At 40.8% G+C, this 12,009-nt stretch overlaps 1 protein-coding gene across 14 annotated transcripts in view; it reads left to right on the plus strand.

Moving 5' to 3' along the window:
* Positions 1-12,009, plus strand: part of Dtna (dystrobrevin alpha) — a 341,323-nt gene that overhangs the window by 309,824 nt on the left and 19,490 nt on the right. For 9 of the 14 annotated variants that reach the window (XM_051202197.1, XM_051202203.1, XM_051202205.1 and 6 more), the window contains 2 exons: positions 3,700-3,796; positions 5,470-5,490. In XM_051202197.1, the coding sequence (XP_051058154.1) occupies positions 3,700-3,796; positions 5,470-5,490 (118 nt within the window). The remainder of the gene's footprint in view (positions 1-3,699; positions 3,797-5,469; positions 5,491-12,009) is intronic. The other 5 variants (XM_051202202.1, XM_051202206.1, XM_051202208.1 and 2 more) reach the window with 1 other exon arrangement.

Below are 12,009 nucleotides of genomic sequence, written 5' to 3' on the forward strand. Positions count from 1 at the left end.
AATAGAAATAGAAATCCTTTTCCCCAGTAACTTGTCCTTGAACTTAAATTTTGGAGTCAAAGCATTTATTTTTAATTTAATTTATTATTTTACATGTGGATCCCAGTTCCCTCTCCCTCCCTCCCTCCCTCCCTTCCTCTTTACATCCCTTCCTCCCTCCCTCCCTCCCTTCCTCCTTCCATCCCTTCTTCCCTCCCTCCTTTCCTCCCTCCCTCCCTCTCTTTTATCCTCTCTGCCCTCTCACATGCACTCTAACCACCCTCCCCTCCCATCCCCCCCACCACAATACCATATGTAGGGGAATGCCATCCAGTTGGGGTCATGTAGGTCTGACAGGTCATGTGAAGTAGGGACTAGGGCTTCTCTCCTGTCTCTAGATTAAGGCAGTTATCCCTCCATGGGGGATGTGTTCGCAAAGTCCTTTTGTGCACCAGGGATACATCCTGGCTCCACTCAGACAGCCGCCTCTTACAAAGCTACTTTGGCCATAGTTCACAGGAATGAACAGCATCCACGCTAGTCCTCACTGTGTCTTTCCTATTCCATCAATCAGGGACTTGCTTTAACAAATACTCAGTTTTATTTTTAATCTTAAACTCACTATGGCCTTTCGAAATGATATGGTTTCCTTTTTCCCTTAAGCCACAGGGAAAGCAAAAGCCACATTAGCAGACCGGATAGGATTATAACCAGGACTTCCTGTGTGCTAACCATTTGACACTTGCTGGATGCTAACCCTCCATATGTGCTTTACAATGCAATAATAAACCTGGAAAGAAAGGCTCGCTTACACTCCTTATATAAAAATGGAAATTGAGACTCAATAAAGTTAATAAATGTGGCAGATATCATGACTATAGACCACCAAGTATATATGCATGAGCTTCCTAAGAAACACATTTCCTTTTATAACCACAGCCCAATCCTCAAATTCGGAAAGTTCTTGTGGATATATCTCTTATATATTTCATATTAAAACATTATTGTCCTAAATATATCTTAAAAGAAAGTAGATTCTAACATATAGACACTAAATTAAAAATAATCTCACAGAATGTCAGAATAAAAGGCATTTATTTAGAAATTCATTCCCCTTAACAGAGGGAAATCAAAATCACTATTTAGTCTTTTATTTAGTATGTTGTTTGACCACCTTGAATGTGGAGGCTGTAACATGCGTTGGTAATTGGGCTTCATTGGGAACTGTTGCTCTAAACACTTAGAGAGAAGACTGAACAGAAACATTGTTAAATGACTTTCATAGAATTGAATGCCATGTTTTTAAGATTGCTATTATGAATGCACAATAAGACTGGTTTATGTTGGCTAATAGTAAGTTAATAGCAGTTCACTTTTTTCTAAGGATTTAAATGTTGCTTAGTATTTTTTAGCCTACAATAGTAGAATTTTTCTCTGACCTCAATGGATTCCTGTGGCCAAAAATTATAAAGAAATCATGAGGTGAAAACTAAGTGTAAATCAAAAATATTGTGCCAAATGCTGCAGAGAATAACGCATGTAGATAAGGCCATAGAGAAACAGTCGAGATGCTTGTCATTGAGAGATTCTTTCGGATGATATGAAACATACAAAATTAGAAAGTTTCTGCCAAAGAGGCAGCAAACAAAATAAGCTATCTTAAACCTATAACATATGCTGTTTCCTTTTCTCCGCATTCAGAAAAGGAAGTTAAAGAGAGAATTGTTTAAGGCAATAGTCACAAGTGTCAAAAGAATACAGGGCCTGGAGAGATTGCTTAGCAGTTAAGATCTCTGGCTGCTCATCTAGAGGACTCATATTCAGTTCCCAACATCCACATCATGGCTCACAACCATCAGTAACTCTACTCCACAGAAGGCCTCCTGTGGCCTCTGGAGCACCAGGCATACACATGGTGCACAGACACTCACACACTTAAAACATAAGGGAAAGAACATGTGCATATGTGTTATTGTACATGTTGCAGCAAGGTTAAAATATTTGTTTGTTTATTAGCCCTTTTAAAGAATTTGCATATAAAAGCATATTAAAATGTTTAATTTGTGTTCCTAACTTGTCCCCCTCTAAGTAAATATCTTTCCACTGAATAAGTCACAGCCTAACTCACTGTGACATCCATTATACAGTCAGTTTTTCATTTCAAAGGCCCTGCTGTAAGCCTACTTAATACCGTGTCTATGCCATCGAAACATATGCATGCATACATTAATGCATGTTGCTAAGGAATCCAGTCATATTTTTTAATATAAGCTTTGCTATTTCAATGCAAGCAAAAAACCCCTGTGGGGACAAGGAAAATATATATTAATTTGCTCACTAATTATCATGAAATAATGAATGTGGTATCAGTTTGGAAAACATGCATATATGTCAAAAATCTGAAGGAATTATTTTTTGTTTTTATATTTGTTCATTTTATTTAGTTTTATTTTATTTTGCACATATGGGTGTTTTCCTGGATGTATGTAATCTACATGACATGCTTACAGTGCCCACAGAGGTCAAAAGAAGGTATATGGTCCCCTGGAACTAGATTTGCATGTGGTTTTGAGCTACCATGTGGGTGCTGGCAATTGAACCCAGCTCCTCTGGAAGAGCAACAAGACATCTCAATAAATCCCAGAGAATCAAGTAACCTTGGTTCATAGAGGTTCAAAGAGACTGAACTGACAACCAAGGTTTCTCCTCCTCCTTCATTATTATTTTATATCCTGACCAGATCCTTCTCTCCTCCCAATCCTCCCAAACCCTCATCTGATAACCCCCCATCTGTTCTTTCTCTTTTCTTTCCAGAAGAGGGGGGGCCTCCCATGGATATCAATCAAATATCTTAAGACAGGGCCTTGCTACCTTCTTCAGGCTAGCCTTGGACCAAGAAAGCCTTGAGTTTCTGCTCTTCTTGGCTCAGTCCCCCAGGTAGCTGAGATTACAGGCCTGCATCCCAGGTGCTGAGATTACAGGCCTGCACCCCAGGTGCTGAGATTACAGGCCTGCACCCCAGGTGCTGAGATTACAGGCCTGCACCCCTAGGCCCAGCTAACATTACTTCCTGCTGCACTTTTTTTCCTCCTTTTGAGGGTTTTGCCATACTTCTTAATGTCAGCACAAATGATGGAGTGCACGCTAGTTTCCACTCTGCTGACAGTTTCATAGAAGTTCTGTAAAACCAACACAAGCTGTATTCAGCATTTTCATAGAACAAATATGTGAGCACATGTTGTCCTGACTTCACCAAATACTTCAGAATGGTTATAACCATTCTGGCCATGACTGTTTCATCTCAGAGCGGTACCAGTCACACACATGCTACAACAGACTTTAAACTGCATCTTTACATCAGATTTCCGAAATGCCATAGTAAATGTTATGTCAATTTGTAGTCATCGCTTTGATTTTGAAGATCTGTGGCCTGGCCCATTTCCAGGACTGTTAGGTTTGTGTTGGATTTCTGAAGCCAATGGTTCAGAACACAGCTGGTCAGGTAACAAACAAAATGTGGAAATTCCAAGAAAGATTTCCCAAATAACAGTGCCCCTCCCATTACAATCATCTTTCCATTTGAAGACTGTTATCTGCATGGTAACGACATCAAAGATTAGACACATCTCCTTAGAGACAGTCCACTACACACCCACAAATCCAGGAAATAGAATTAGCTCAATTTGAATGTTTTTCTGATGACAGTGGCTTATTTCTTAGACAGCGCAAGGACGAGCTAGAACAGAGGATGTCTGCTCTCCAGGAGAGCCGGAGAGAGCTGATGGTCCAGTTGGAAGGTCTCATGAAGCTATTAAAGGTAAGGCGTTTCACATCAGTGTTTCTGACCTACTGTTGTGGTGTTTCAAAATCGTCTGCACATAACTTGCAATGGCTTTTCCAATTACTGTATGCAATTTCCTCCCCAAATGTTGTAAAATCAAATATGGAATTATTTCTTAAGCATGTGAAACAGCAGCGGTCGACCAGTGGTAGCTCTCATTTTCACGCACTTTCTGGAACTAGGCTAAGGACCATAGGGCAAAATGCTTTGTTTATTTTCAGTCTCTTGTGTCCTTTAATGTTACAAAACTGGATCTGTTTATAAGTCAGTTTTAACAGTTCTGACTAGCTTGCACACAGGCTAGTATCTAATTTGTAAATTAAGAAATAGTGACTAACAAGTGGTAACAATAATAGTAAATATTTTGTTGTATTTCTGGGACTCCAACAAGTCACATGACTTCCATGGGTCTCAAGTACAAACTGTAGATGGGATATTTCCTCTCTCTTCTGAGGGAAAAGTACTAAAAGATAGAAGTTCCGTAGGATGCAGTAGGATGCTATTTCATTGGAAGTAGCAATCTCCTTTAATAAGATCACATTTCTGTCTGCTGTTTATTGCTAAACTACTTTCCAAGTTAACAACAGATGGGCACATGGACACTCGAGCCAATAACAGTGTCAGTGCTCTATTGTCATCTGGCCTGAGGGAAACAGTGAGACCCAATATAAACAGGGATGGCCATGTGCCAAAGGCAGCAACTGGGACTTCTGACAGGAGAGCCACAGACAGAATGGCCCTGTGCATTCAACGTGAGACAGGAAATTCATAGTGTTTGGCTCTCAGTCCATGCGTTTCCCACCCCTCCCAACACCAGCATTTGTGGTTTAGCTGTTGCCCTTTTTTCTTTCTCCTTCTCTTTCCTTCCTTACTCCTTTCCTCCCTCCTTTCTCTTTCTTTGTTCAAATGCTTTTTGAAAACGATTTTTGTGAAGCTTTCTGTCCCAGACACTGCACCTGTAATGTTTCTTTCATTTGTTTTCTTTGCTCTGTTTTATCGCTTAGCTGACATTTTTTTTTTTTAAGCCATCAAAATCTCCTCTACTAATCCATTTGGGAAATGCTTTATCATTACTCAACAAAATTTACTTCCAGGGTGCTAGACATATGAAGTGTAGAGCTGGGGGTTTGGTTGGTTGATATTGGTTCTGTCTTTGATAAGACTGGATCATTAGGAACTTGTTTCTAGCCTATTATCTCATTTGATGCAACAGAAAATCTCTTTTCTGCTTCCCTTTGAAAAATACATCAGGTGAAAAGTTCTGAACCCATCTTGCCCTTCCCTGAATGGCAGGAAATTTTGACAAATCTCTCTGCTGGGATTCCTATTCTTCTTCCACTGTAGTGATGAGATAGGGATCTACTGGCCAGCAGCCATCACGGAATCAACCGCATCCAACTGAACACTGACTTTGTACAAGACATACAAGTACTGAGATAGACAGACAGATCAGATACATGGAGGAAAGGAATGGGTCTGTTGTCTCAAATACTTAAATAGGCTTGGAACTAAAGTGACAGGGGTGGCAGAGGCCAAGAGAGGTGTTCAAGCCACGTTGATGCCTCCGGTCTCTCGCCTTCCTTCACTGTGTACATGCTCTGGTCGGAACCTTGGGTAATCTAATTGTTATTGATTCGATCTTTCTGTAGGAAGAAGAATTGAAGCAGGGAGTAAGTTATGTCCCCTACTGCAGGTCTTAACTAACAGTGAAGGGCTGCCGTCCTGCTGGCGTTCTCATTGCTTTGGCCTCTAATGTATGTTCGTGCATCAGTTTGGAAAGAAAGAAAAAAAAATCATACTAATTTGCTTCCATTTCAATGTAGTGCTTGAGTTGAGATGATAAAATTCAGCATTCTGTTGTAACTGTCACTGATGTCAGCGACAAATGAAGACCTGTTTCTTTTTAGAAGGGAGAACAACTTGTGATTCGTTGGGAAAGTTTTAGATCCCCAAGGGTGTTAAGTTTCAAATCCATGTTATGCTCTCTGGGTTTATTAACCAGACCTTCTAGTAATAGGAGGTCAGTCACTAGAGCTACAAAAGGTCTCTGTTGTCTCACAAGCAGCAACCCACAAGAGCAAACCTCCACACTGTGAACATTCAGTTCAGCTTCCATTTCGCCAAAAGGGTATAGAAACTCTTTTGTAAGAATCAGGTAATAAATCCCTTTTCCGTCACATAATGACAAGACCATGCCCTCTACCCCTATGCTCTAAGATGTGTTCAGTTGTGTAAGATGAGGCTTGCGAGATCACTGACCACCTCACATCTCTTTAGCTTCCTCCAAAGCTGCTTGTTAACAAGATTCTATGAAGAGTAGGTAACTTCCTTCCCTTCCACTCTTCCCAAGGCCCTTTCTGCTCCGTGGTTTCATAAGGTCATTCCACACGTTTCCTCCCCCCTTCTCCCGGAGATAGGAGCATCATGACTGTCTGATATGTTATATCCTGAAGTCCTATGTGTGACCTTGTGGTCAGGTTCAGAAGCAAGCAGAAGGAACAGGACACTGAGAGAAATTACACTGAACTCGAACAAGAGAAAAGCAGCTTGAATACCTGTGCATGCACTGAAGTGTATGACAATATGTCCCAGTTACTCGCATTATTAAAGACTTAACATTTTATCCATGGTTAATTAGAACTCCAACCTGTCCAATCTCAACAGATCTGTTCATTCTTCTGTATGCTCTTTTCTATTATTCATTCTGTGTGTTTGTGTGTAACAAAGAATGTTTGCAGAACACTGGAAACTTTTTAACTCTTCGTCCCCAAGGTCTGTAAAAGAATAAGAAAAGAAAAGAACCATGTTAAACAAATCTGTAACTCAAACAATAAAGGCAATGTGCGGCATTATTTTGTATATTATGAAAAAATTACTTCATTGAGCTGACGCCAAATTTTCACCAGGGATGACTCCCTTGTGTTAAAGATGCACTGTATTTGTAGCCTGTATCATTGTCTATCCCTGCATCCCTGGGGTGTGGCCACTGACTTAGATCATGGCAGAGCAAATGCCTAGTCCTTGATAGCTCTCTTTGCAAACAGACTTTTCCCTGCATGTACATGGAAACAGAAAATGCTGCTCTAGTCTAACTTCCTCCTCCCATTGGTCAGAGAGGACAATTGTCTTGCTTTAAAACTCATTTCCCCCAGGGACCCTTTCCCTCCGTATATTCTGAAAGGCTTCTGGGAACCAGAAAGTTGATGGATGTACAGAGCCAAGCTGTGGGAGCACCCTTTAGGTAGATCCTGCCTCTCTACCCGCTCCCTGTGGAGCTCCTCCCAGCCTCTGCACGTTGAAGGGTCATTGACAGCTGTGAAGACTGCAACATTGATAGTGCCACCCAAATGTGGCCAACACACTGTTTTCTCCCACCTGCTTGCTTTCCACTCAGGCTTCTCCTTAAACTGACCTGAGGTCAAGGTCACTTACGCCCCAGCATATAAACTGCAGCTCCATGACATGGAAATAGAAGAATGTGAGGTGAAGGGGGAGAGAATAATGGGACGGGGTGCTCTTCTGAACCCTAAGCAGCAGAGTGGGAAATCGTAATCCAGGGTTTTATCAGGCTAGAAATACTGCTTCTTAGAAACTCGGAAGACCTACTGCATTAAAAAACAAGCCTTCGTTGAGAGCTTTCTAGAGAAGTATTAAACAATATAATATAAAAATGTAGTCATAGATTGCAAGTGGCCATGGCGTATACTCACTTTTAGTCAAAACTAAAGACAGAACCCATGAAATCCAGCCCCACAGAGTTGGATCAGGGAGAAAATGAGCAAATACCTTCCAAATGGAGTTCTCGTGGTATAACATGATCTAAGGAGAGAATTTAGAGGTTTTAGATCGGCATCTACTTCTAAATTCTGCTTTATTAGTCTTTCCCCTTCGGGAACATTCTCTTTATAAAAAAATCAAACTCAAATGCCCCATACAGCAAATCATGCTTGATTTAATAACCTCTGCTTTATCATAAATGTGTGTGGTTCAATGTAGTGTTTTATTACACTGGTATTTATCTCCCTCACATATACTGTTTCTTGTTGTAGGCAATGCATGAAATTATCCCCCTTGAGGAGAGAACATGAAGTTTAAAACATAGTGCCTGTATTATAATATGATTATGGTATCACAAGCAATAAATTGTGTTTTTTACAAAACTGGAACCAAAGTTATCCTACCCTCTTTCTTCCTTGTGTACCCTTAAGATTTATTGAAGGAGCTATAAAACGAGTATCCACAAAAAGTATCTTAAGAGTGAAAACAGCTGCCTGTAGTGGCAGTAACAATATGGCCTAGAGTTTCTGGTATGTTCCAGTCCCAACTATTATGTATAGGTCTAAAATCAAATACGTTAACTTTGTGTTTGCATAATAAAGTCTCAGTGATTTTCTTAGAAACATTACAGCAGATAGGCCTGAATTGCAGAGACCCCTGCTCTAGCTCATGCTGTTAAAGATGCTGGGAAAGTAAACTAACATCTTGACCGTTTCAAACATTCTGATGGTGTGTACCTCACAAGATTACTGTGGATATTTTAAAAGACAGCGGGTGTGAAAATATTCTGTGAAAATGCTATCTGAATATCAAATATAAGAGCAAGTTTTGTAGACATAGATAGTCATATATAAACTGTTCAAATTTTTTAATACACATAACTATTCACTTGTTTTTTTTTTTTTTTTGTTTTGTTTTGTTTTGTTTTCCTAGCAGTTAACTAACCAGAGTCTCGGTCTGTGGAAGAACTGTGAACATGACTTTCAATTTGCTTAGATCTCTTGTAATTGCTTTTAACAGCAGAAAATAATACGTATGCTTCAGAAGTTACAGAAACATCCCAATAAGATTGTCTTGCTTCTGTTAACTTCAGATATGTCCCTAGATATACAAATGTCTTCCATGTTTGCTGTCAACACATTCCTGAATACATTTTTAATAGGTAGTAGACTGAATAGTTGAAGAGTGTCCATTCCCTTAACATACACATTTCATAAAAAGCTAATTAGTGTAGAGTAATTAATAGCCAAGAACCAAAATCAGGTTTGTGTTTATTTTCAGTTATCTTTCTTTCTTTGGATTTACAACAAGGATTAATTTGAAAACTACCTCATTTTCAGCCTTGGAATCAGACTGATTCCTATTTAGTTTATAGGAGAGTCTGGAATTATTCAAAATTCCATACCTTGCTCCCATTCAAATGCAATATGGACCTTGAGCAGACCACAGAGAGCCAGCTTTCCAGCCTTGGTTCATTCTATTGGTGGACTTCCTACAGAGTTGATAAGTCCTCCCTAGAAAGTGAGGGAGGAGAGTTTACCTTGAGATGATGTCTACATATACAAACTAGTACCTAGTATTAAAATATATACAATGTACTTTATCAGGCTATATCACACACACACACACGCTCTTATTTTTAAAATTGTGGTTGATTTATTCTAGAGGAGTGGGAAAAAAGATCTCCTTGTTCAAAACCAGTAGATACTGACCCTCTCTTTCAAGATACCATCTACACTGAAGGCTCCGAAGCCTAGCCCCTCCTCTTAGCCTCCTCATTTTTCTCTGCTCCTCATATGGAACCTGGTACTAGCTTCACCACCAGTGGTGTGTCTGCCATGTCTTTGATGCTCTTCACAAGTCCCACGCTTTGCTCAAGCTGTTCTAAAACTTAGACACTCCTCTCCTCTCCATACTGCCACCTTTCCTGCTCAGGTATCTTCTCTATAAAAACCTGATTCAAACACTGTCGCTTTCCTGACCATTCGGAATCAACCATGTCCTCAGTTGCCTGTTGCATTTTGTACACAGTGGCCGTTTAAAAACTGGTGATGATGATGATGACGATGATGATAACTGCTGGTGACTTCGTTCTTCCTCATTTTCCCAGGCTGTGGGATGCAACTCGTCAGGGCCAGGCTGTAAGACACAGGGCCAGGTAGTTCCCTCAGCTGGACCTTGGTGGCAGACTGTGCAGGGTGTAGTAAGAGGACGGGAAACAAACACTCTGCACTTTGCCGGGGCCAGTTTGTTCAGCAGTTACACATTTGCCTCTTTCTTTGAAGTATCCTTTATCTCTAGAGCTGAGTAGAAACCAAAATACTTCCTGTAAGAAATGGAAAATTTATGGATCTTACCAGGCTTTTAAAAAATTGATGTGGAATTAATTTTTCATTTATTCTCTAGGAAGAGAGCTATTTTAAATTGCCAACTGTGATAAATGTTTTCCTTCATCCATAAATCAACCCTCCTTGGGAATGTTGGATCCATATATTGATCAGCATAGACCACTGTCTCTTCAGTCTTTCCACCATTAATCATCGAGTCATTTCCAGGGAAAAGTTTTCTCAGGGAATTTACTGAAACTTGCTGTAAAGTTCATAGCAGACAGACATGCTGGATGAGCAGACTACAGAGAACTTGTGAAAATGAAACTCAGTGACCTGTCCCATTGCCCTTTAAGAGTGGGACATAAGGACCACCAGAGAATCCATTTTCTATAGTAGTTACTAAGTATCAAACTGGGCAGTGCCCTATCAAAGAGAGATGGGGATGTGGTTACCAAGCAACCAGAATCCTACTCTAAGAACTCTGGCTAAATGATGGGTATGACTTGGGAGGTGCAAGTTGCAGAAAAGATGGAGTTAAATACTTCTGTCAACCACAGAATCTCCCACCAAAATTACTTACATAATCAGACTACTTTAAATTGCAGCAGTTAAATATTCACTTGGATATAGTTTGGGCATGGTGGCTGTTAGCCGTTCATACATCGGTAGAATTTAGATTCAGTCAGCAATTTTTCTCTTAATAATCACAGGCAGTTATTTTCCTCTAACACAGATCTACTGTTGGGAGTTTCGGAGACAGGAAACAGAAAAGGGAGGGAAAAGTTACTTGATGAATGGGCGCTAAGCAGGAACATATGGGCTGGCAATGTTTCAGACACACAAATGCCTAAGAGAACCCAAGGCACTATAGCGGGCAGGCTCTCACCTGGGGAGATGAAGCCAAAGTATACACCTCCCTACAAGTGTCGCCAGAGGTAAGAGCCCCGTGAGGACTCTGTGCTAAAGAGTATGGCACAGCCAAAAGGATTCTGACTCAGCATATGACAGCTTAAGTGGGTGGCACAACCCTGCACAGCCTGTCCAATACTGCAGTGTGGCTATACCCCATAGCTGAAAGCACGTGATGCAACCATGTTGCCAGATTCTTAATTTTTTTTTTCAGGTTTTTGAAGAGTAGTATGATGTAACTACATCACATAGTCTCACATCTTGCTGGAGCCAAACTCGGCAGCGAAATGTGAGTCTGTTACACCTGCTTAGACTTCAGACTTACATATAAGAACTTATACTTATAGACCTGACTGACAACACAAACGCCTTTCCGCCACACTAGACAGCAAACCACAAACCAACAAGGAAAATATGTTACCTGGCCTGCCATGGGGCCTGGGACACTATGCTGTGGCCCTAGTGGAAGCCTTTCGGCCTTCAGCTGCTGAAATTTCCAAAATTTAACAAAACATAGCTGGAAGCATGTGATGCTGGCCACACCCTGAAAAGGCCCTGCGATGCTATGGAAAAGCCCAGGCTTACCTCTGCTTGCTTGGTGCAAATATGTCAGGGTATCCTCTCTAAGCCTCAGTGTGTTCACCCAATGGATGAGAATAATCCCACCTCATTGACTTGTAAGAGAGTTAAAGATCTGGGGTTAAAGTGCTTTATAGATGTCAAACTACTATTCAAATATAGTATTAACCTTTTTTACTATGTTAGGAAAATAAAATAGAACAATGTGTGGTAAAATACCCTATAAAGTGCAAAAACAAAAAAAGAAAGAAAGAAAGAAAAAGAAAAATGGAGTCATTTTATTGGTGTGAACTTTCTAACGAAGAAAATCTGGACCCCATGGTTGAACTGGTGACCCACGCTGGACAGCCAAGCGGAACCTATTTCTACCAGCCTCGGTCCCACTTGACTTCCCATCCCCAGTCACCAGTCCCTCCTGTGATTGGAGTCTTTCGGTCACAAAGACAGATAAGAACAGTCCAGGAGTGCTTCCTAAGCTCCACCTTGGACAGGGTGCACAGGAGGGGTGGGTAGCACTAGACACCCCCAAGGCACCTAACCAACATCTATTTCTCTGATGGACACTCCACCAGCCATGGTTCATAGAGTTCTGCA

The sequence above is a fragment of the Phodopus roborovskii genome, unplaced genomic scaffold, assembly GCF_943737965.1.
Source record: "Phodopus roborovskii unplaced genomic scaffold, PHOROB, whole genome shotgun sequence".
In the NCBI taxonomy this organism is placed as follows: Eukaryota; Metazoa; Chordata; class Mammalia; order Rodentia; family Cricetidae; genus Phodopus; species Phodopus roborovskii.